General features: G+C 44.3%; 1 protein-coding gene across 4 annotated transcripts in view; it reads right to left on the minus strand.

The window, feature by feature from the left end:
• SMARCA2 (SWI/SNF related BAF chromatin remodeling complex subunit ATPase 2) overlaps nt 1–26,273 on the minus strand; it is a 169,616-nt gene that overhangs the window by 124,199 nt on the left and 19,144 nt on the right. For all 4 annotated transcript variants that reach the window (XM_028117307.2, XM_028117303.2, XM_028117304.2 and 1 more), the window contains exons 4-9: nt 21,506–21,871; nt 14,084–14,342; nt 6,413–6,539; nt 4,291–4,464; nt 3,029–3,202; nt 309–479 (exon numbers count right to left, since the gene is read on the minus strand). In XM_028117307.2, the coding sequence (XP_027973108.1) occupies nt 309–479; nt 3,029–3,202; nt 4,291–4,464; nt 6,413–6,539; nt 14,084–14,342; nt 21,506–21,871 (1,271 nt within the window). The remainder of the gene's footprint in view (nt 1–308; nt 480–3,028; nt 3,203–4,290; nt 4,465–6,412; nt 6,540–14,083; nt 14,343–21,505; nt 21,872–26,273) is intronic.

Raw genomic sequence — 26,273 nt, forward strand, 5'->3', positions numbered from 1 at the left:
GCAACCCAAAGCCATCCCTCACACCTTCCTTGGGTTCCTTCCAACGGCACCCTGCCTTTTCTGCTCCATTTTCATGGCCCTACCGCACCAGCATTCACCTCAAGCAAACACTTATGTGTGCCCACGTTTTTTTTCCTTTTTCTATTGACCCTGTATGCTTCATTTTGAAACACGCTACGGAACAAGGAAAATACGGCCTGAACCGTTTCAGTCTCCCCCCCCCCCCGTCCCCCCTGCTGTTGCACGCTCACCTCCAGCATCCCGTCCGGTGCGCCTGGTTCCCTCCCTCACACCGTGAGAGCGCTCACCTTCTTCCTCCTTCTCCTCTTCTTCTTCTCCTTGGCCGCTTGGGCTTGCTTGTGCTCCCACACCAGGTTGGTCAGGTTGGCCACATACTCATCGGTCTGCTGCAGAAGGTACGCTAAACGCCTATCTTTCTTTTGATCGATCAGTTTTCTATAGCCTTCTTCATCTTCAGCCTATTAAGGAAAGAGGGACATAATCGGAGCACGGTAAAGATGGGGTGGCAACTCCAGTTTCCACTCAGCACTCCCCATCACCGTCTGAACTCTGACTGGTGGTGAGCACAGCGAATGGAATGATCCAGGCTGCGGGAGTGACCATGCACAATCCGGGACTGGGGTGCGCCCTGGGAGGGCAATGCCTGCCCAAGTCCCAGGACACGGGCTCCATGGCGGAGTCGGGACCCAAAACCACACTATTTACCCGGTGTGGGCAAGCACTTTGACTCAGTTCTGTGTTTTTCGAGGTTTCTTTGCACACGCACACACACACACACACACACACACACACAAAGATGTGAAAATTTGACAATTCACCATCTGAGTGTATCCTTCACTTGGAAGCATGGAAATTTTCCAGAACAACCCAAAGTGAGGAGAAGAGTATAGTCTCTCATATAACCAACACCAAGCAACCGAAACGAACTCGGGAAGACTCCTGTCACATGTCTACCCTTCCTGCAACTCCCTTGCCTGATCCCAAAATCGACTGCGGCCGATTCCAGACATACTATCGTTCCGTTCAGAAACATTTCAATAAGCATGTCTAAGGGCAAAGACTCAAAAGGGCTTTGACTAGTGTTAACTTCTCATATGTAAAAGCATTACAAACGTGGTGGTTGATAGCAAATGTCAAATCTGGGGGGATTTTTGTCACTGATCAGCACAGCATGGTGGGCCTAGGTGACTACAGGCAAGGCATTTAGCACCCGGAGTCCGATACTGCTGAGCAATAAAACAGATACAGTAATTTCCACCTCTGCCTCCCATTAAGCAACATTATGAGGTTAAATGCCATAAAAACTCTCATGTCCTCGGAGCCATTTCAGGAGAAATCTCTTTTATATGTCCCAATAAAAGGACATCTCAAAATATTTTCCCCAGTGTGACACAGGATAAAAGGGACATGTCACAAAATCCTCAAGAGGCAAGCGCACTGCAGCCGAGCTGAGGATCTTCAGTCCGGGGGCATCACTCCAGCTTCTCCCCGAGTGACGGAAGTTTTATCACTCAGTCTAGCTGCTGTCTGCCCCGTGGATGAGCACGAACCTCAAATGCTATTATAACTCTAATTGCTTTTGGTTATGGTTGATCTCACTTGAAGAAAGAGTGATAAAAAACTTCAGTTTCTCTGTTATCTGTATATTCCATCATTTAATTGCAAAAATTAATGATTTGCAAATGCCTAATCATTAGTGTCAAGCCAATCTGTTACTGAAGTTCTAATACAGTTTCTTTCCAGCTGAATCAGACAAGTTTGACTGCTTCCTGCTCAGACCATTATAAAAATGGCCTCCCTAGCTGGGTGGAAATCTTGTGGACAGTCTTCTCCTTCCCCGTCCCCTCCCCCCAAAATAGAGAGGGAGGTGGGAGAAGATGGTAAGACTTAGTGGTACCTGGACACAGAGCCTTTTAAAATATGGTGTTTACTCTCTGGAATCCAAAAAAGGTAATGAAAACAAAATGCAAACCATAATACCACCAATGAAGACAGTGTCACCTGGAATTTTCCAGAGATGTAATTAAGGGCCAAAGCTAACAATTTCATCTCCATCCCATACTCGGGCATTATGTCCCAGGTAGAAATGTGCAGTTCTCCTATCATTAGAGATCACACACGCTTTTCTAAAACCCACAGTGTGCTCTCAGGTCCAATTCCAAAAATGAATGGTCAATAAAACCAGACTCCCAGGCCAAAGGTGTAAACTGATCCCTTCTGTATGTATCTACCCATTAAAAAATAACAGCACAAAGGTAATGATCCATGAATAGCCTTTGACAATAATACAGCCATAACCAAACAAGTAACATTCCAAAGTTAACTTAAAAATCACTTATTACACTAGAAGGGAGAAATTTCTACCATTAAAAAAAAGGGGGGGGGGGCGCCTGGGTGGCTCAGATGGTTAAGCGTCTGCCTTCGGCTCAGGTCATGTGGGATCGAGTCCCGCATTGGGCTCCTTGCTCCTTGGGAGCCTGCTTCTCCCTCTGCCTCTCTCTCTCTCTCTCTCTCTCTCTGTCTCTCATGAATAAATAAATAAAATCTTTAAAAAAAAAAGGGGGGGGTAAGCACCAGCGGCTTCAAGAAACAGACCTTCTTCGAGTCCAAGACACAAGTTAATGACACATTCGCTCAAAACAACTGTGTCATTAGTCTCAAAGTGGCAATATTTTGAAAAGAACGAGCATATCCATCCTTCTAGATCTGGTTGTTTAACCTCCTGTGAACTGGGGTACCTGCCTTGATGGGAGAAGCTATATTCCACACAGCAAGGCCACCCCAGGACATGGAGATATTATATACTCATCAGCTGTGGCCCTGGGTTTGTGGCATGCCTCGTTCAGGAAGGAGATGTTTTTACTCCATCCATATGAAGTTCAAAGGGGCGTGTTCATATATCTGATAAGCCGCTTTTACCCACTCTTGAGATGGCATATTTAACATTCTCAATACAGGTGCACGCCGGAACCCCACTGCCCGGGGTCCCCGCAGGTGAGCCCCTTACCATCAGTCTCCGCATTCTTTCCTTTTCAATCCGCTCCGTCTCTTTTTTCTGCTCTCTTTCAGTGTTGGCGTGCCAAGTTGCCACTGCTTTGGATAGCTTCTGGATCTTCCCGGCCACAGACCGATGGTACTCCTTAAAATCTTTTGCATGCTGCAAAATGCTGTTCAGGTATTCCTACAGGCCCCGAAGGGAGGAGGGAAAAGGATACTTAAAATCTACTTCCCAGTGTCATCCGAGGTTCCCGCGGAGCCCAAGAAAACGCTTAGGGAGCCTTTCACAACAGCAGAAGACTAGAATCTTCTGTGGGGCAGGTGCCCTGGGATGTCTCTTGGTAGCTGAGCTGTGGGCTTTGGGGCTAGTGGGAAGAACAGCCGCTCAAAGGCACCAGCTTGTGGAAGGGAAGCCTCTAGGACCTCAAAGATATAGGGCCTCGTGAAAACAGCAAGATCAAGGACTGACAGATGCCTGCAAAATGGGCAAGGGTAGAATTGAAAGCAAATCACCCTCCAGTCAACCCAAGGTAGGCGGATATTTCCAGGGAGAACCAGGTTATAAAAGCAATGCCCTGTCTGCTCTAACTCAAATGCCTCAGCACCATGATTTGCCACCCCTCCACCTTATTTGGATCGACTTTTGAAAGACAGGAGAGGAAACGTGTACCAACGGACAGCTAACATCTTTCAAAATGAAACTAATGCCGGGCCTTAATTTAAGCACAGGAAAACAAACACAATGTCTAGGATTGTCATGCAAAATCAAACCCTCCATCAAACTACTTCCAAATGCCTAGAAAGGAATGTTTTAAAATATCTGCCCCTATGAAACCTCCAACTGGGCCCTGGAAAAGCCCAGGAGACTGTATTTATATTTGCTATAAAAATAACCATGTGCTTTCTTCTTTCCTTTTCCAAGTTCCTGCTCCTGCGGATTTTGCCCCTGGCAACTCTCCCGTGCCCATCCGGCGGGCAGCTGCGGGTGGGATGGTGAAGAAGGTACCTGCCTGGTATCCAGAAAGCAGGGTCCCCCATCTCACCCCCGCCACAGGAGGCCAGGGGCAGGCCGCCCATGTCCCTGGCGTGGCCTGTTTTTACCCCCCGCCTGTTCCATGGGGCAGTCTGCCCACGGGAGCTCCCGGGAGGCTTTCTGCTCTGCGATGTTCCCACCGTGCACCCCAGTTCATTCTCCAGGCCTCCAGACCCCTCCTGAGGGCTCAGTCGGAGCGTCTCTGCCAGCGTGGGGGTGCACAGCCCAGGCCTCGGTACCTGGTGCTTCTGCCGACGCTTCCTCTCCTGCTCGATCTTCTGTTGCTTCTCCAGTTTCTCCGTCATGCGGGCCTCCCGCAGCGTCTGGCGCTTACTCCGTTTGTAGGCTTTGGAGTTGAGGGCTGTCTCCAGCGTGGTATCCCGTCGCATGCAGGCCACCACCTCCTGTCTCAGCTGTGTGTGGGGTGGGGGGAGAGTGGTTGGAGAGCCTTGCCAGATGCAAGGCCTGGTTCCTGGGCCCTGCCCTGCCCTAGCTCCCGGTCAGTGAGGGCACATGGGGGGCTCTAGAAGGTGTACCACCAGAGCGGACCTTTCTGTAAACCAAGGGACTAAACCGTGCCAAATCTCTGTGGTGTTTTCAAAGATGGCATAAGTTTTCTTTCCAAGCCATTCAGATTAAGGAAACAGAACAAAACAAGACAAAAAAAAAACAAAAAAACAAAAAAACAAAACAAAACAAACAAACAAAAAAACCCAGCACCATGACACTGAAAAAAAGCCAACATTGTCTTGGGGTTTTAAATAAATTCATTCATCCCGCTTAATTATTCTAATGATATTAATTAGTTAAAGAGCTTTTGAAATATTTTACTTCATTTTAAGTGCCATACTAACATTCTCTTTGTGTCTAGAGGTGAAGTTTAATGATCTCTGCAAAAAAGAGTGGAAAAATGACTTCCTGTTCATGTACAGTAGCAGCAGGTACTCAAACACTGTTAATGCAATGTTCATTCTCATACGAAAGATGGGAGATCCTGGCATTGGCTTCCTCCCACTACCAATGAGGATATCCGTCAAGATGTTTAGGTTTCACACTGTACCATGGACTTCCCTTAGATTATCATCAATGTGATGTCTTATCCATGTCGGACGTTATATGGTGGTAGCCGGGGGTTGGGGATGGGAATATATATTAAAATAGGAATTCGACTGAACCTCAAATCAGCATCAACTAGAGTTAGTTCACTGGGAAACTCCATAGATCATGGATTTTTCCACAATATCAAGGAAAAAATCAGAAACCGGTAAGAGTCCAGCATAGTGAAGCGAATCTGAATATAATCTCATTTGTGAAAATCTACTTGGTTATTAATCATTTAACAATACTGGATCAAGCACTTTATCAATGCATGGTAGGACGTCGCCCGTAAGAAAGGAAGTCAATGGGACTCAGAGGCTTTTATCTTCTTTCTTTTACTCCCACAGAGTTGTGGCCAGCTAGTTCCCCACCACCATGGATGTCCTCTTGCGACATTACAACCAAGAGGGCAAGTGTACTCCCAGGTTCATAGGACAGAGGCAAGTGGGGTGGCTTTGCGATTTCATTCACATCCTGCAACAGACCGAGTCATGCAAATTCCTTTCATTCATTAATAATTCATTTTGCACCCCCGAGACTTTCACCAAGTCAACCCACCAGCCTGAGGAATACGCGCTCCTCTTCCCCTTTGGCTAAATGAGGCAGTGTGCAGACCAGGAGACCGGCACCTTTTGGGTCCACAAAGCCAAACTCACCAACGTAAAAATTAGTGCTCCTTTGTTTCCCTAGTAATTTAGCAACAATAAAATAGATCATCATGCTAGCATTGATTCATCACTAACTACTAAGAACCAGAGCAAGAAGAAGAGATGGTCGTCCACTGATCAGTCACCACGTGGGGGTGTGATGGGGACAAACAGTTTTATGTGTTTCTGTAAATGATGACTTATTCATTTAGCAGAGTGGCTATCGTATTTGTTAAGATTACTTTCATCGTCATGGCTAGGATTTTACATTTGTGTTTACAAAAGAGGCTCTGATCCTGCTCTCCCACCTTCTTGTTTTTCTTTGCACTCGTAAAGGCAAGCTATCCCATTTGTGCTCGAGGTTTCATCCATGGTAAGAAAATGCCATTACTCTGACTTCGGAAACCATAATATGGAAGGAAAAAAAATGTCTCTGATATACAGAAGCAAAAAATATATATGTATAGAATAATAAGCAATTCATCTTCATTACTTTTAGCTCTACACGGCTGGTCTAAAAGATATACTATTTTACTAAGTTTATATCTTTCTAACAATATTGAACAGACTTACATTTATTTCCTACATCTCAGATTCACTGGGGAAAAGGTATTACCTGACGCTGGAAATTGAGTAACCGAAGTGCTTTCAGTTCCACGGTTGCTTTGGTTCGTAAATCTGGTGGCAAAGAGCCAGGCAGATTTTCCAGTTCTTGTATCCTATGAGCTATGCGAGCCTGGAGCCTAGAGGAGACGATGAAATGAGGGAAGGGAGAGGTGGAAATATGCATTACAATTTAGCCTTAATGATGAACAATAACCCTCGTGGGTCTAAGTTCCTGGCAAGACACATTCCAGACGTTGCTGGTTGGCCAATTTCTGACACCCAACTAGAGTTTCTGATGTTAAACAGAGAAAAGCTACCTTTGCATGAACGCAGACAGGTGCTACGTGTTACCGAACACTCTGGCCTTCTTCACTAACTTCTCTCTAACACCCAGAAGAAGAAGGGCTCATGATACATCTAGGAGGGAAGTCAAGTGCCATAGCTTGTCTTGACTAGAGGGAAAACGAGAGACGGGACGGTGGGATTGGCTCCCAAACACCCAGCCAGCCAGAGCGCAGAGCTGAGACAAGAGTTTTCCTCTTAAGTTCTAGTTCTGTCCCAGGCAACTGGGCTATTTGCCCTCCTTGTCAAGATGCTGATGACAATAGCCGTTAAAGCTGAGTGAACAAGAGCAGTTTTAGGTGCTGCTGAGGCCACAGAAATCAGCCAACCCAAAACATTCAGAGAGAGCCCTGCCAACCACAACCACTTCCTCTATGAGCAGTGCTTGTCTGAGAAAAGAAGAGGCAAATTGGGCATTTTTAAAAATCAGGCTTGGCGCAGCAGGAGATGGTAAAGTAACAGTGTTTAAAAAGTACGAATTTCTAGAAAAGGATTGCAGGGGATTCTCATCCCAGACAGCCTCAAAAATATAACTGCAGGCCCTTCTTCATAATAAAGGCAGATGAGAAGAGAAAAGACATCCCACTTTCTTCACTCAGTTGGGATACTTTTACTGTTACCCATATAAACTGGCTCCAGAGTTCGCCTGGATCCTATCCTTACAAATAATTACACGCCACTTAAATCTATTTTTAGAACTACCTCCCTCCAAATTTGGGGCAGGAGTGTCTTGGAATAGATTTCATGAAGAACAGTAAAAGGTAGTAAGTTAAATTAAGTTAACATTAACTACCCTAAGGTGTAACTAATGCATAATTTTCTTTAATTCTTCCTCCCTCCCTCTCTCCTTCTGTCTCTGTCACACGCACGCGCACACGCGCACACACGCACCCCTACAAGGTAAATGCTAATAATGGTCCCATCTTACTGATGAGAAAATTCAGGTTTGGAGATAGCAAGAAACAGGCAGACTTCACAGAGCTAGTGATTCGCCTGATGCCTGCAGGGACACCGCAGATAATTAATACACATTTCCTAACTGCCGCTTTCCTGGACCTCAACTCTAAAAGATGATAATTAAAGATTTTTGTAAAAATTCATATTATGCAGGGCGCCTGGCTGGCTTAGTCAGTGGAGCATGCGACTCTTGATCTCACGGTTGTGAGTTCAAGCCCCATGTTGGGTGTAGAAATTACTTAAAAAGTAAAATCTTAAAAAAAAAAAGAAAAAGTAAAATAAATAAATAAATAAATAAATGCAAATCCGTATTATGGTTTTGTCAGCCTTTATGATGCTCTGTGTTAACATGAAAAAGTAATATCTTGTCTTTACCTAGATGTCACAAAATATCTTTTTTTAAAAGATTTTATTTATTTATTTGAGAGAAAGAATGAGAGAGAGAGAGAGAGCACATGAGAGGGGGGAGGGTCAGAGGGAGAAGCAGACTCCCCGCCGAGCAGGGAGCCCGATGCGGGACTCGATCCCAGGACCCCGGGATCATGACCTGAGCCGAAGGCAGTCGCCCAACCAACTGAGCCACCCAGGCGCCCGATGTCACAAAATATCTTAATACTTCATTTGGCCCGAATATCAAAATGAGTGCTTTAGAAACAACAACAACAACAAAACCAAACTTACAGCTGTCTGCTCTGGTAGAGAAGGAAATGTCATTTTTTTCAAAACTTCGAAAATGATAGTAAGAGACACGCATATTTTTTTCACTGACTTCACTGGAAACACTATTATGACAGATTCCTATCTTATTTGGTACACACATGTTATTAATTCTGATTTACTGAATGATTTATCGTCATAATGTGCTATTAGGGGTACTCTCATTGTTATCACACTGTTATTTCAGCTGCAGATACCAACACAAGCAATCACACCTTTAAGTGGTTTAACTGTGCAACAGACTAAACATTTGTGAGCGCAAACAACAATAAGAAACTTCCATCAGTTTTGAAATAGAAAAATAAAATAAATAAAAAATAATAAACTTCCACCATTTTACTCTTTTGATCAAATTGTTCAGGCTTACCCAACATTCTTTCACATTTCTATTACTATTGATACTCATGGGATAATGATCATGGATTTTTTTTATTTTTCACTGTAGGAACAAAGGTCCATTTCATTTGTCCAATTCAATTTTTTAAATAGCGACACAGCCAAAAATCTCCAAATATAGCCAAAGATGATGCATCTTAAGTACAATACTGACAGAAAAACCTATTATGTTTTTTTTCAAATATGTAATTTAAACGAGAAAAAAAAACCCTAAATAGAACAACTTTACTCATGTAGAAGGAAAGCCGTACTATAGGAAAAATAAATATTACAGCGGGGTAGATGAGGGCCATTGATTTGGTCATGCTACTTCCTTGGTTCTAGATTTACCGCAGACCTTTTTCATTTGAATATCCCAGAACTCCAATCATCCCTTGATATTCTGGTTTTCTCTCTTTGACAAAGTGGGTCAGGTGTGAAATTAGAGGCATAGCTGCTTTTCCTTAATCTTCTAAAGGTCTGTGGAAATAGGACTAAACAAATAATCTTCAGACAACGGGGCTGAGAGTATAGAGATTAAATCACACAGACTGGGTGGGGATGGAGGGAGGCAGGGAGGCGGGGACTGGGGGCAGATGGAGCCTCAGAGTAGGTGGGGAGCCGGTGTGTGTGTGTGGGGGGGCACTTCTTCCCAAAATGTCTGCTTCTCCAAAGGGCCTAGTAATTTGTCAGTGAATCTCAGCTTCCCCGGCACAAAAGAATCCTTTTACGAAAGGGAGGCAAGAAGTGCAAAGTGCAAACATTTGAACTCTAGAATAGGAAAGGGAGATTCCAGAGTAAAATTATATGCATTCGATTCAGTACATGGTGGGTGGGTAGCGAGGGTATAGGAGGGGCTCTTTTAATGTAGGAAATTTTATCTCCTTGCGGTGGTTGTTGTCATTGTTAATAGAAATCCTCATTTTAAATAATGCTCCTCTCCAGACAATTTCATCTCCCCATCAACGGGATTCAGCAGGTAGTCCGATAAAGAGATTCAGGATTCTAAACTTCCAGAAACAACAACACAAGCAATACTGCATAACTGCAGGAGACTCATTTAGTGTCCTCACGAGCACAGAAAATTGAAGCAGAATTAGGTCACTCAGGTTTTTCATACAGATTGAACAGTAAATCAAGAGGGGTTACTGTTCCGGCAAGAAAAAGAGTTCCATTAAAGGTAACAGAATATTTGTTCAGGTCCAGAGGAGAAGTTTATGATTCCTGTAGGAGAGTTATTTGAACAGAAAATGACACTGGTACATTTTGTTCCTTCAAGAAGCTGAGTGACACTTAAAAAAAAAAAGAGAGAGAGAGAGAGAGGGAGAGGGAGGGAGAGGGAGACTGACTTTTTGTAACTCTGCTTATAAAATGGCCCTTGGTAATTTTTGAGAAAGAATTTCAGGGTTGCAATGGGGAGCAGGGAAGGACAAAAAGCAGGCTAAGCAGACTACGCTTGCTTCCTGAAGCAAGGTGCGCCACCATGTTCATACTAAATTCAGAAGTGATCCCAAAGACGGCTGGCATGATGCAACGGGGCTCTTCTGAGATACCCTCCTTGGAATGAGAAATGCATCTTCCATGCAAACATTTGTGGAATTAGTTTGCATGCAAATGTGAAACCCGGAGCCCTTTTGCCCAAATATCTACTTTGAAGTGGAAGAACAGAAGTTAGGTATACGGATAGGGCAAGGAAAGTGCCAGAAAGACCGGGGGGGAAAAAAAGCACTGGAAATCTCTCTCTGACACTTACTACAGAAAAAGGCAGTCAGTTCCATTATTAAGAAAAAGGTGGTCAAAAAGAAAGGATCCAATTTAAATGGGAACAAAATGTTTTAATGGCAGAACTTGTACAGATCTGAGGCAAAGCATTCACAGTTCACAGGCAGAAACTTATTTATGCTGTTGCCGGATAAAGAAGGTCAATTTGTCAAAATTCTGATTTTATGATGAACAAGAGAAACAGCTAAATGACTGAAAAGTTAGAAAGAAATCTGAGATTCTGACAACTTCCTTTCAATTTTTATAGATGAGGTAAGCGATATTACAATGGCCAAAGAAATGAACATCTGTTAGAGTTTCTGACAGATGATTTTTGCTTCAACCAAGTTTATAAAATTATAAAACAGTTCTTTCTTTCCCCTTAGAACTTGCTCAAATACTCAATGAGAAGATGAAGATACACTAGACCCCTCCAGTTATCGGCGCTAAAGATGAGTGAGCCCCTCTCTCAATGAGGGGCAAAAGGAAGTTCCTTCGCTGTCTCTTACAAGAGCACTTGATCTAATCCTTTCTAAAGGAGAAAGGTAACTAATCTCTGCAGCTGAACAATTCATCTCCATAAAGAGAAGTCATGAGAGACTATGGACTCCGAGAAACAAACTGAGGGTTCTAGAGGGGAGGGGGTCGGGGGATGGGTTGGCCTGGTGATGGGTAGTAAAGAGGGCGCGTTCTGTGTGGAGCACTGGGTGTTATACGCAAACAATGGATCGTGGAACACTACATCAAAAACTAATGATGTATTGTATGGTGACTAACATAATATAATTAAATTAAATTAAAAAATTAAAAAAGAGAAGTCAGCTATTGCTCTCTGACCAAGGAAGATAAAAGATGCCCTACAAGGCTACCAGTGGAAACCTAGGTTTCTTCTCAAGATGGCCGCGGGAAAGTTCCAGTCCAAAGTCCCCACCAGCTTTTCAGACCCAGGGTTGCCAGAGAGATGGTTTCGGAAGCCATGCGGCTTTACTGAAGAGGAGACGTTTATAAGAATGATGATAATATGAAAAATAGCCATCACATCACATTCTGCGGGGCTTATAATTTAAAAGATACTGACACCTGTATTTTTTTCTTATTGATACGGGACTGGAGGATCAAAGCATTTCACACCCCAGGATAGGCTACATTGTACCACTTAGTCCTGTATACTTTGGGAGACCATCCATTAAGATCACTTCTGAAAAGGGGGCTAAAATGGGCTCATGACTAGAAAGTCCTGAAAATAAAGTTCTGGTAAAAATGATCAAGAAAATTTAGGAGTCAGTAAAATACACACACACACACACACACACACACACACACACACGACACAGGCCCAGTAAGGAAAAAAGTCCAGATGTGTTTCTAGGTACAGAGAGTGTCTTTGTTATGAATGTCGTTTGCATGATGTGACAATAGTACTGGTAGTTCAAGGAAGGGGAAAAATGTTAGCTCTTAGGAAGTCAGGATCTTAGAGTAACTAAACGATACCCCTCTATCCTTTTACTGTCTTTTTAAAAAAATACCTGTGGGGGTGTCCGGGTGGCTCAGTTGGTTAAGCAGCCAACTCTTGATACTGGCTCAGGTCATGATGTCAGAGCTGTGAGATCGAGCCCGGCATCACATCAGGCTCTGCTTCCCCTCTCCCTCGACCCCTCTCCTAGCTTACGAGTGTGCAAGCTTTCTCTCTTAAATAAATCAATCTTTTAAAAGAAATACTTCTGACGTTTTTTTATTCAGTAGCAACATAAAGAAAGTACTGCATATGAAAAAAGTTCTTCTGCCCCAAATGAGAGTACAGTGCTGACATTTGACTTTTGCACCACACAGTGATCTGTGCATCAGCATGGCAATACCAATGGACTGACGCCTATCTAGCTCTCTAGGGGTACCTAAAACTCGAGAAACAGCAGGATAAAACTCTTCATCGAGGATTAGTAATAATAATGAGAGCAAAGCTCTACTCTTCATCCAAAAAGCTAAGTGCATTTAATGGCATGTTACTGTGATTTCTTTCACGGAGTTACTCTCAAAGCTGGCAACTTAGTATTTTAATCTAATAACAAATAAGTCATGTGTTTTTTGATAAAGACCCAGGTAATGTCTTTAAAAGGAGCCTTGATGTTATTTACTAACATTCCCTATAATTTCCAAACTTTAATTTTCTTTGGAATGAAATAAGAATTGGGAAACAATAACAGCTGATATGTACTGAAAGTCTTTGTATCATTTTACCTCCCCCACAAGAGGTACTATAAGATTCTCTTTTAACATAAAAGGAAAGTGAGTCACAGAAAAGAGATGTAACTTGGGGCGCCTGGGTGGCCCAGTAGGTTAGGGGTCAGACTCTTGATTTCAGCTCAGGTCAAGATCTCAGGGTCATGAGACAGCCCTGCATTAGGCTTCACACTCAGTGGGGTGTCTGCTTGGGATTCTCTCTCCCTTTCCCTCTACCCCTCCCCTCACTCACATACCCTCTCTCCCTCTCTCAAGTAAATAAATAGATAAAATCTTAAAAAAAGAGAGAGAGAGAGAGAGAGAGAGATGCAACTTGACCAAGGTAACACAGCTGGTAAGTGACAGAGCCTGCATTACTGGCCAACTCCAGAGACAGAGATCTTAGCCTTGTTTTATCTTGACTCCTTACTCATGGAATCTCTTTTTGGTTAACATTAACCATTTATTTACATGAAGCATCTGCTAACTCCAGCCTGTCCACAGGCCACTTTTGCAAATAAAGTTTTATTGGAACACAGCCTGCCCATTATTGTCTGTGGATGCTCTCACCTGGTAAGGGCAGAGCTGAGGGACCTTCCCTATGGGTCCGCAAAGGGTAAAATGTTTACCACCTGGCCTCTTACAGAAAAGGTTTGCCAACCACGGATGTAGATGAATGTGGCCAAATCGGGCAAAAATTAAGTTTCTGGAGTAAGAGTTTAAATATGGACCCTGCATGAAGACAGCTTACCCCGAAGGCTGCACCGAGCAGCAGATACACAAATGCACAAATTAAAATGAAGGATATATTATACTGAGCCACCTAAGTATGCTTTAATATCATGAAATGGGTCATTAACCTGAAGGTCTGGCCGGCAGGACACCCACAACGTCCAGCCAGCTCAGAGTCATCTTTGGAGGATAAATGACAAACCACAAGGCCCTGCACAGGCTAAAGGTGCGATCCCTTATGGGATCCCCTTTCTTGGATCCACGAGCACTGGCGGCTGGGCTTTGATCGTGGCCTCCCTAGGGCCTAGCATCGTGCCTGGCGTGTCACAGAGAGTGATGACCTTTTTCTGACTCAATGCAGGAAAATCACAGTCCTGCCCACCCAGAGCCATGAGAGGCCTCCTCCAGCCACCCCAACGGCAAGCAAACTCTGGTTCGAAGGTCGTCCTGTAGCATGAGTTTCGGCCCGTGCCTTGTCCCACAGGGCAGGGCGTCTACCCCGCCCCCCCACGCCAGGCTCGGTGGTCCCCACGAGGACACGGCTGCCAGCCCCCACCCCCGGGGCCGGGGTGCGTGGTACCTGTACTCGCGCTCCTGCAGGATCTCCACCGGGTCCAAGCCTTGTGGTTTCTGGATGGGGCTGATGCGGCTCTGCTTCTGCTGCAGCTGCAGGATGGGCGAGGGCTGCCCCGGGGCTGGCTGCGCCACGGAGGGCCCGGGCACGGCGGCCGCGGGCGGCTGCGCGGCGGCGGCGGGGGGCGCGGGCGAGGGCCGGCCGCTGGGCGCGGGCACCGGCAGCTTCTGCGGGGTGCTCGGGCCGCTCAGCTCTGGCCCCGGGCCTGCGGGACAAGAGCGACATGGGCAGCTCGGGCGGGCCGGCGCCCTGCAGCCACCCCCGGCCTGCCCGCTGCCCCCCGCCTCGGGGACCACTGAACATCCCCAGACAAGGGAGGAGCGGGGAGGAAAGGAGGTGAGGAAGGAGGGAGGGGGGGCGGGGAGGAGGAAAAAGTTAAGAAGAAGAACCCGGCATCTATCCCCATAGGGCAATGGCATTCACTGATGACACTGGTGAAATGGTCCAAAAATGACTCAAGTAGTACATCCATTAAAGGAACGGATGGTCAGCATTTAATGTAGCTCTAGAGTGGTTTGTTGGTTTGTTTGCTTTTTTTTTAAGAATTGCAGGTGCATTCAAGAGTTCAGAAAAGTAAGGGAGTCATGGAACAGTCAGATGCAATTTGGGTGTGGTCCTAGTACCACATTTTGCAAATTGCACCTTGGGGGACTTGAGGCAGACCCTCGGCGGCCTGACCCTCACTTTCCAAATACAGCCAGCACGCTGGCCAGCCCTCCCATGTGTACTGAAAGGGGCACAAATTTTCCCTTAATGACCTAAAAAAGGCACATGTCAGGCTTAATCAGTGCATCTCAGGAACTGAATTTTTTTTTTTTTTTTACTACATATTAGAAAGTGTTTCTAAAAACATTCAGTGGAGGCGGGGGAGCAAATCTGCTCATTCCACCTATAAAAACTAGCAAATATTAAGATTCAAGGGAGCATTTTTCCTCATGCTAACAGAATAAAGGGATATGCAATCATCAAGCTTATCAAAATGTACTTAATAAGTTAATTTAACGCAATTTTCCACATTAAACTTCAGGAATTTAGTTATGGACCGAAAGTAAGAAGTGTTCTGTCTCTCCCCATAGTTACATTTTTACTTACTTCAAAATTATAAATAAGATTAGGGATGCTACCAGATGAATGAGGAAATGAAAAAGAAAAATCTCAGTAAGCTGTTAAAACCTCTGAGAAGCATTCTCCCGAGCATTTTCTATATCTTCTCTAAGAAAAGTTAAAACTATTAAACGGTAATAAAATAATAATCTATATACTTCAGGGCGCCTTAATAATTAACCATACAAAGACGTACATTATGAAAAATTAGACACATTTATTCAATTTCCAGCAAACACCATTTAGAAATGGGCTTAAATGACAATGCAAGAAGAGTATAAGCAAACATTTTGACAGGAGGAATGTGAGGAATTAGAACAAACTGCTTAGGAAACTGTACACGTGTGTACGTGTGTGTGTGTGTGTGTGTGTGTGTGTGTGTGTGTGTGTGTGTGGTATTACTGTTGGGCTTTTTTCACCTTCCTTGAGATATTAGCTAAACTTTCCAAAACACATGCAGCTACATAATCCTGAGGTAGCCCTGGGTCCAGTGGGGGATGAAAAACTCTTGACAGAAAAATGCATTCTTAGAAATTTTCTATTTTAGGTATCATAGATATACTATCGTAATAAAGAGATTCTTTTCAGCTATGTACTTTCTGATTATTTTTCTGAATGGGAAGTCTTTTACATAATGCATGGCTTTTCATAATATTTTATATTTAGAAGTTTCTTTCATCCATATATAAGAAACCGATTTCTAAACATTAAATCTCAGGGTTGTTGAGCATTGGAATGAGTTATGGAGGGATGTTCTAGAATATGTTCTCCCTAGAGGTCGTTGAAACAGGGTAGATTTTTCATCAGGGTTGTTTTAGGTGTGATCCAGCCAAAAAAGAGAAGACAGAGATTTCTAACAGGCTGATTCTCTGTGATTCTCTAAATCTCCTTAATAAACTCAAGAAACTGGTAGAATTAAATATATTTCAAGACTCGGGATAAGCATACTAAGTAACAAACTTACTACACTGAAGCCCCCTAAAAACACCACCATCTTTAACATAAAGAAAACTCGCATCTTGCTGATACGATAATATCATAATAATTACTCTACATTCAGTTCTGCAAGTGTTTTTCCTCCTTTCAAAGTTGAAATAATTCATCAACAAAAGCCAGAACAGGGCACTGGGTGTTACACATTCCACCTGTTTCCGGGGCTTTCTTCTTTAGCCTTCTCTCCTGTAAACACCTATGCAGAAACCTCTGATGACTCCTTGAGGTATATTCAAGTCACTATTTTTAAAGCCACATTTCATCAAAGGAAGGTATCCAGAGCATGCCTGATATCCCTGGTTCCAGTTCTAGTCATTTTTAGCCTATGACTCAAGACCAGATCTAATACACAGGCACAGGGCTAGACTTTTGAATCCGTTAAAGACAAAGACGTTCTTTAAAGTTGATTGACCCTTAAAATGGAGAAGCAGAGAAAGAGAGACCCAAACATGAACTTACATATTCAAATCTCCAATTCAAAAAGTCCTACAACTTGCTGTTAACGAAAACAGGCACACCGAAAGCATCCTGCCTCTTTCCAAAAGAACTCATGAGTGTCACCTGAGCTCCACCACCTGCTGGTTGCGTGAGCCTGAGCTAGTCACTTAACCCCGTGTGCCTCAGTCTCCTCATCTGTAGAATGGGGATAATAATATAACCCCCTAGGGTGGGAGTGAGGATTCAATGAGATCATGTAACCACATGATCCACACCCACCCACACTCTTGTCATTTTTAACCCTAGCAAGGCCACCGAGGCTAAGAAGTCTAATTTAGTTACTTCAGCTCTATGGAAAAACCCCACGGTGAGAAAAAGGCTTTTAAGGAAGCTTGATACTGGGTTAGCTGGCAATGCTGGGAGTACACTCTCCTACAGCAAACTTCAGAATGTTTCTATGGCTCACAACGACTCAGCACAAATACTCAGATAAGTCGGCTTGCCAAGTACTTTCTGCCAAGCGACTATCAGAGCCACTTACAAGCAAATTCCTTTCCTAACTAAACACCGCGAGTTCATTTACTGAGCGGGGCTATTTTTTCCTCCCTCCCAACAGATTACATAAAAACTCCTACTTACAGAGCCCAGGGAAGCGGGAGCGGTTTGCTGCAACTGGACATGCCCAGAATGTAACTACCTGTTCCTCAGGTTTCTTGCTTGTCCCTCTGGTGGCTTATAGTTGAGGTGCCTGGCTGGATTGGCTCTCTATCCACAGAAATCATCTCTGCTACAGACACTTGGGGTCTGCTAAATGATAAGACCGCTTTCTGATATCTTCAAACTTCAGACAAATTACATTCCTTAGCTTATCTCCTATCCACCACCCCCCATAAACAATTTAGGCTTACTTGTCAGAGGTTCCAAATGTGTCTGTTCTTCCCACATTCCTCACCTTGGAAATCAAGGCAGAGGTTCATCCTGATACCCCTGAGAGCGACCTAGTGCAGCTAAGGTGTGTGTGTGGGGGGTCTTTCTCAGATGTAGCCCTCTGCCTGATTTTAAGAAACAGGAAAACGAACTTATTAAAATACCTGAGTCTCGCATGTACAGAATTTCTGTGCATTCAGAGCTCACACTGTCTTCCCAGCACACTAGGATTCTTACTCAAAATTCTGTGCCTTAAAAAAGGATTTAAGTGGTTTCCACGGGTTGAAAAAATATAAATGTAATGAAGTGTATTTAAATTGAACATACCTAGGTATTTTAGATACCTAAAAAGAGTGGGGGTGGCAGGGACAGGGAGCAGGAGAGAGTCAAGTACTGAAAAAAATTAACAATGATACTTTTACTTTCTACCATAAGGTCCTCCGCACCCCGCACCAAAACAAAACAAAACAAAACAACCCAAAAAAAACAAAAACAAAGAATAACAACAAAAACCCCCCAAAACAACAACAAAAAAACCCAAACCCAAACTTTTACGGTTCCTATTTTTAATTTTGCTTTAGTTTCTATAAAAGAAAAAAAATGAATCAAAGTGAAAAAGAAGATGATGGGTTAGATTTGCTGGGAGCCCACAGCAGATAAGGACTCAAGAATTATTTGCTCAGTGTGCAACTCCTGCAGTCAACCCATAATTCCCTAGTGATGCCCCTGATGATGTGTGGCACTTAGGGTGAGTCACATCTCTGGAGTAGGTTTGAGGCAGACCACCCCAGCCAAAGAGATTCTCTCAACATGGATAACACTATAAAGCTGGACAAAAGAAACAAGGAATAGGAGTTATCTCCAGATAAGTGGACATACTTAAATTTATTTTTTCCTGAAAAATTAGTAGAGGTATTTATACACAATAACACTTTTTTTTTGTTGTTAAGGAGGGATGGAGATAAGTAATAACAATTAAAAATATTAACTCTAAAAATAAAATATTCTTTGCCTTATTTTGACTTGTGCTAAACGCCAAACCCCCCAAAAAAGTCTTTGTCAAGTAAGGATGCCACCTCCCTCTGAAAACTGAGGTTTGGGTACAAGTTCTGTGATACTCTGGGGTGTAACCTCCTTCCCAGCGGCGGGAATGGGTCTGCTCTGGTGGCAGGAGGGAGCTTCTTCCAACTTTATCCACGGCCTCCTTGCCCACTCTGGCATAAAATACTATCTGCCCCAATATTTTCATTTCTAATGAAGCCTGATGGACCGAAATACAAGAGACAGAGCACTGAGTAACAAAACAGATTCCTCCTGATGACAGAGGCCTGGTGAGGGAAGACGAAGCATCAGAGATGGGTAACGTCATGGAGCCCCCTCCTCAGGAAATGGTCCAGAAAATGCACTCGGGATTATGTTTCCTGGGATGTGAAGTGGCTATTAGGTACAAGAGTCCAGACAACAGAAACTTGGTCCCCTAAGTTTTACTACTTTATTCGGTCTCCTTATTCGAACTTTGGGTGAAAAGGTTTCTGAAATGAATCAATGAATCATTCAGCTTCTTGCCTTCTTAAAGGATACTTTGGGATCTTTTCCTGCCGAGCACAGGTCATTTTAAAAGCACTAATGTTTGGGGCACCTGGGTGGCTCAGTCAGGTAAGCATCTGCCTTCGGCTCAGGTCATGATCCCAGGGTCCTGGGATTGAGCCCCGCATCGGGCTCCCTGTTCCGCAGGGAGTCTGCTTCTCCCTCTGCCCTTCACCCAGCTTGTGCTCTCTCTTGCTCTCTCAAATAAAATTAAAAAAAAAAGAAAAAAAGGAGCAATGCTCATGGAGGTCTGTGATGACACCCTGGGACACACTTCCATGTACGGTGAAGGATGCCTACACAACACAGCCCCATATCACTAGCTCCTGGGAGGTACAGGTTTTGCTCCATCTTCCTCCAACTCCCAACTCTCTGGTTGCCATTCAGCCTCTCCTGGAAACTACTACGATGTGGGATGTCAAGAGTACTAATTTCACTGACATTGTGTCTAGAGAACAAGTAAAAAGGCTCTAGGTGAGGAGCGGAGACACTTCTCCTTTTGGCACACACAGGAGTAAAACGGTTGCCGCCTTTGGTACACAGTTTATGACAGGTTCTTTCCCTTACCATGAGCCCCTTTGTTATGAAAGAGCCAGGACAGGGCAGCTGGTAAGGACATGGGCTCTTGGGTCAGACTGCTAGCATGGGAGTGCCGACTCTCCATATTCTAGATGAGTCCCACGTGCATAGTACTAAAGCTGAGCATGACACAGGCCAGTAGGTGCTTCATAAGTACCGGCTGCGCCGAGACATGCATATATTTTTTCTTTCATCTGGCTGCCTTCCCAGGAGCTGGAGTTATGCTGTTTTGAACCCTCTAAACACATCAAGTGTCCAAACTACCCTTCTCTGCGTGGTTTTCCTCTATAACCTTCTTGGTCCTCGACGTTCAGTCCCACATGATCCTCCACCTACCAACGCACCACAGTCACTACACAAAGATCTGGAGCTGACATGATCCTTTCTTGCTCTTTAAAAAATCCATTCCTAAGGCTACATCCACAATTAACAAGGTGAGTTAATCCTTCGGGTAGGGCAACTCTGGGAGCTTCCCCCACCAGAAAAGAAACATTTACAAACTCAGAAGGCAGATGATAATTGAAAAATAATAATAATAATCTGAATTCCTCCCCACTGCCTAAGTCCCCAAACTTAGACAAAGTACCGATGTCCCAAACGAATCATTCGCAGTGATCGGCATGTCCTGGCTTGCCCCAGCGCGAGGGAAGCATTCATAGGAAATGGTGTCAATGTCAAGGAAGGCCCCGGAATTCAAAACTCTATTTAGAACAGAACCATCAACTCTTTGCTTCTCTGGTGGTTAACAAAAACCTTGCCAGAGAAAACATTTGTGGAAGCTCATCGCATAGCCCCCCGCACCTCTGAATTCTAGCAGTGGGATCAAGCCAGACCGCCAGAAGGCCATACAAAGGACTAGCTCATCTCCGCCCATTACATAATATCACAGCTTCGGATCTGATGCCAGGGTCTATGGAAGAAATAGGCTGCATGGATTCTGTTACTCTGTTTATTATGAACAAATCTTATTGATGCCTCTATCGTGCAGTGTCTCATACAATAATAATAATACCAATGATTAAAAAAAACAATCCCACTTGGAAATTCTACTTTATAGTCTCATGCTTAGAAAAGGCTCTGTGTTCCTCTGTCACTTGCTGCCAAATGGTGAGGATCTGGTACCAGACCCTCTCTCCTTCCCTGACTGCCAGGAAGCTGGAGTCCTCTGTCAAGCTCACAGGCATCAACCGTGAGCTCTCGGGGGCGGGGGGGGGGGGGCGGGGGGGGACTCCACGCTCCTGACCTCCCTGACCCCGATTGCTATTTCCCTTTGTTTCTGATTTCCTACACTTGATAATTATTTTACTGCAGGTATGCTTTTTGGAGGTCTCCCTAAATGCTTTTCAAACCACACAAAGGGGTAGAAATAAATAAATCAGCTCACACAACATGGCTCGAGGAGAGCGGAGTCTAGGGGCGCCTTCTGGCCACAGGAAGGCGCCGGGGGCAGGGTTCTTAACCTGGGACGTATGGCCGGGCTCCTGACAAACCTTGAGCCTCCTGAAAGAGAATGCAGAGGCACGGGCGGTGGGGGGGGCACTGCTTCCTTCCTGGGACCCTGCGGTCCAGGTGCCCAAGGGTCCCGGGCAGCCAAGTGAAGCAAGACAAGGGAGCCAACTAGGAACAACAAAAGGCTACGATGGCCCTGGCTTAGAGCAGCCCCGCACTCCTGCGCCCTTAGCAGTCCTCCTTAGCCAGACTGGACCACGGCGTTACTCATTTGGTTGCACATTAACCTACCAGATGGTCTGTTGTAGTTAACAAGGGCCTGCTGCTGCGGCTGCTGTGTCTGTGGCTGGGGCTGCGAGGCCTGCTGCATGCCGGGCAACGTCCTTTTCCCCTGGACTGCAAGCTGCAGTGTTTCGGGGAGGGGCTGGCCCCGGGCCAGCATTTTGTAAGCTAAAATCTGTGCTCGCAGCTGATGCAGCTGGACGGGGCTGAAAGGCGAGGGACCTCTGCTGGGCTGGCTCATCGCTTGCGGATCGCCCGAGATGAGGGGCCCTGGCTGGCTCGGCGGCATCTGGGGTGGCGTCGGGCCGCCCCCCGACAGAGGGCTGGAGACGTGCTCGGGGGCTCCCAGCGGAGATGGGTGTGGCGACATGTAACCTAGAACAAAACAGGAAAGGAGATCACACGCTGCCCCCAGTGACCCTGAAAACCCGGCATTCCTGGCCATTTGGATGATTTTTCCTCAACGGCACCGCCTGCTAGAAATTTAAAGTATACGTCACTTAATAATTACAGAACTATGTGTAATTATCAAATTGCCCTGGACCAAATATATGCAATGAAAATTTTCCAGTAGTCACATTAAAAAGTAAGAGACACAGCCAATTTCGATAATACGTTTTGCTGTCAACATACCCCAAATATCATCATTTCAAAATACAAAAATTATCAAAGACATAAAGACATATTTTACGTGCTTTTTTTTTTCCATGCTAAGTGACAGCACATCTCAATTAGGACAAGCCACATTTCAAGAAATGACCAATAGCCACGTGTGTCCTAGAAGGTTCACTGCTCATGGCTGTTGTACACATAAAGCAAAGACAGCAGGGGACAGTGTTATACGTTAAAAGTAGCTCCAACCTCCAGAACAAAACCTGGAGAGTATGTACTATCTTGCAACTGGGAATGAAGAGTCTCTCATGGGGAGAGCAAATTATCACTTGGTTTATTCTTGGGCACAATTATTGAGGGCCTCCACTGTTACAGGCACTACCCAAGGCACTTAGTTGAGTTCTCCCTTGAAACAGAGCCTGATGGAAGGATTGAGTGTAAGGGATTTATTTGGAAGGTGCAGGCACACTGGCAGAGGGGTATAGAAAGGTAATATAACAATCAGAGAAAGACATGTATCATATGATCTCACTGATACGAGGAATTCTTAATCTCAGGAAACAAACTGAGTGTTGCTGGAGTGGAGGGGGGTGGCAGGGATGGGGTGGCTGGGTGATAGACATTGGGGAGGGTATGTGCTATGGTGAGCGCTGAGAGATGTGTAAGACTGATGAATCACAGACCTGTACCCCTGAAACAAATAATACATGATATGTCAAAAAAAAAAAAAGGAGAAGAAGATAGTAGGAAGGGAAAAACGAAGGGGGGGAAATCGGAGGGGGAGATGAACCATGAGAGACTCTGGACTCTGAGAAACGAACTGAGGGTTTTGAGGGGAGGGGGGTGGGGGGATGGGTTAGCCCGGTGATGGGTATTAAAGAGGGCACGTTCTGCGTGGAGCACTGGGTGTTATAGGCAAACAAGGAATCATGGAACACTACACCAAAAACTAGTGATGTAATGTATGGTGATTAACATAACATAGTAAGATAAAAAATGTAAAATAAAAAAAAAGAAAGGTGATATAAGAAAGAGACAGCAGCTGCTGCAGGCTAATTTCAGGCAGAACCTCTGGAGTATGAGGTCAATGACTCACCTCCAAATTATCCCAGGGAATGGGGTGGGGGTGGGGAAGAAGCTGGAGTTTTCACACTCTTAGGATCATTGGTCACTGCTTAGGTCACTGGTTATGACTCTGGGGATCACTAGTCCCCAAGGACTTTTCCAGGTGTGGGTAAGAGGGGCTGGAGTCCACTGGAGGCTCCACTGGAGGCAAGATGGCGGGCTTGCCAGTGGACATCGGGTGGGTGGGTGGGTGCACAGAGAGGGTGAAGACAATTAAAAGGATATGAATGGAGTACACATTATTTCTTCAATCCTCACAACAGCCCCAGAAGTTAAGTGTTGTCACCTCCATTTTTTTTTTTTTAAATATGGAAACCAAGGCTCAGAGTGTCACATAATTAGGTCTTGGCCGCTTCAAGATTCAAACCAAAGTCCGTCTGACTCCAATGTGTACATGTTCTCTCCAGGCTCTAATATTAATTTGGTTTTACACAAATAAGTCAGAGACTTGAAAGTCTCAAAAATCTTCTAGAACCATTTACGGTATCACATAAACATGAGAGAAATCTCTCTGGGTTTTAAGAGATCTATGTGGGAAATTTAAGAATACATTTCTTGGGGAAGAAATTAAAAAAAAAATGCATGAAGTATCTCAAGGAACTCATTCCAAGAGATGAACTGTAGATCCTGGCCAAAAAATTCTTAGAAAAACCTATGATTGAGCCTGGCTGCAGGGAGAGCCAAGGTGAGGAGGGAACAAAGTAGCCTCCTGCAATCCTAAAGGGTGCCCTGAATTCAAACTAAGTGCTAATGAATCAAGTCACAGGTGTCCTAAGACACAATATAAAATATCAGATTCAAGGTCTTTGCCCTTTAATAAACGTGCTTGGGTCACAATTATCATAAAGGTCATCACATCGGTTTCTATTAGACATCTGCTGTGTGTTGGAACCCATGTCGGGTTTGGGCCGAAAGCTCTGTGCATCCACGTGGGATTGCAGAGGCCCAAGAACATCAGACCGACACTGGCTGGGGACTCACCATCACCATTCGAGAGACTAGAGAAAAGAAAGGCCGTAATTACTTTTATCTCGAATTGCCGTTTGGAAAGGGAAACACATGTATTCAGGCGCTTGAAGACGAGGGTAGGTTCTGTGCTATCAGCTGGTGGGACGTGGAGCTCCATTCAGAGCCAACACTGCCCTGACGAGAACTGGAAGATCTACTAACTCTCATCCCCCAAATCCCTACTTCATAACAGAGTGCAAAACCACTCGGCCATTAGGGTTCTATTCAGTCATATGAGTCAGCCAAGAAAATGCCCCCGAGAGCAGCCTGCAAGACCAGCAGAAAGTTAGAGCCTGGTATGTTGTTACTTATGACAGAAAATGTTTAGAAAGGATTCCCAACATGCACAGAACTTTGTCATTAACATTCTTCCTCCTTAATGAGGCTTACATTCGCCCCTTAATTGTAATGCTGGCGCATAAGGGTATATAGTTTGTTCATTATGGAAAACACCTTCCTGGCGCCTTTTTGGCCAACCCTGTATCTACCACAGGGGTAAGAAACTTGCTACCAAAAATCCTCCTCCTGGGATTTTCACAGTAGAAGGGATACTACCAGGCGTTGAAATGGGTCATATGTCTCCTGCCTTCCGGTCTCTCCTATTTCCAAGGTCCTCAATTACGGCTTACCCAAGATACATCATGGGATGGCCAACACAATGGACCAAAACACCAGACAATCTGGTCTAAACTCAAGTGTTGACTAAATTGCTCTGTTAAACTATGAAGTATGGGCAAACGGAGCTAGGAAGGTGAGACAGTGATATCAGGCACAATGATTAAGTTTACCTCAAACTCGCGAAGGAAGAAGTTGAGAGTGGAATAAAAATCATTTTCTGGAATCAATCCATGCAACAAAATTTTACCTCAAATGTGACAAGAAGAAACTGGGGACAGGAAATTTTTTTTTCCTAGAAAATATAGGCATGTTCATAGAATCATTCTATCACAGTATGACATTACAAATGTGACAGCATTTCAGCTAAAGAGAGAGATTTTTTCCCCCCTACATGACCAGCATTCCATAAACCTCAGGGAAAACCAGAATCGAAATGATGAGACAACATAACGTATTTTAGTAATTATCTTTAGTTAAGAAAACGGGGCAAAGAAACTGCCTGAGAGCAAATACATGTTTTTCTGCAGGATGCCAGTGTCCATGCAGAATCTGCTCTTTGTGAAGGCTGGTTTGATCTGCTCGTTCAAAAGTGGTCCCCAAAAAAGTGGCAGTTTTCCTTCCCTAGTCTTTGAGGGTATTATCTCTCTGGTTTCACCTTGTCTCAAGAGAAGCCATCATGTCTCTCCTTTTAATAATCTTGAACTTGTAAGTGCCAATTTTATATGAATTTTCTCCTCTCTCTGTCTCTCTCTCTCACAAACACACACACATTAACTATCACATACTTGCCTTTGAAGGCTTTTCCCATCCAACGGACTAAAAATAAACAGTGTTATCATTGGGACCATAAGACACATGATTCAGTATTTATTGAAGGAAATGGTTTTGCTTCTCAACCGATACCTCCAGATAACCTAATACATTGCTAGGTAGTTAAAGCTAGCAGCCTTCCGATCAAAACCGCACCTCCCCATACATGTGTGTTCATAAATGTTTTTGTTTTTGTTTTTGTTTTTACAATGGGGTCTTTAAAGATACATGCTATTACAGGGTCTAAACTCTTTGAGATCATTATATAGAATAAGACTCTATTATACCAATACTACTTTATTCAAAAATATGCTTTTAAATAACTCATTCCCCAGCCTGCAATGCACTTTACTAGTTTGGAGAAAAATATTACGTGCTAATTCGGATTCCATTTAGTGCAGACCCCTACATTTCCAGGTAATTATAACTTGCCGAAATTATACAAAAATTAGTATCTATTTAAAATTGTTGACTGGTGAATGCATCAGTTCACTTCTCTACCAAACTGAACAAAATGAACGCGGTATCTATCCAGTTATGTGCTGGACACTGGACCAAGTGTTGGGAGATTCCAAGAAGAATAAAAGGAACCAAGCAGTGAGAG

Source organism: Eumetopias jubatus, unplaced genomic scaffold, assembly GCF_037043125.1.
Source record: "Eumetopias jubatus isolate StellerSeaLion01/CBP00866 unplaced genomic scaffold, mEumJub1_p1.0 scaffold_15, whole genome shotgun sequence".
Taxonomy (NCBI): domain Eukaryota; kingdom Metazoa; phylum Chordata; class Mammalia; order Carnivora; family Otariidae; genus Eumetopias; species Eumetopias jubatus.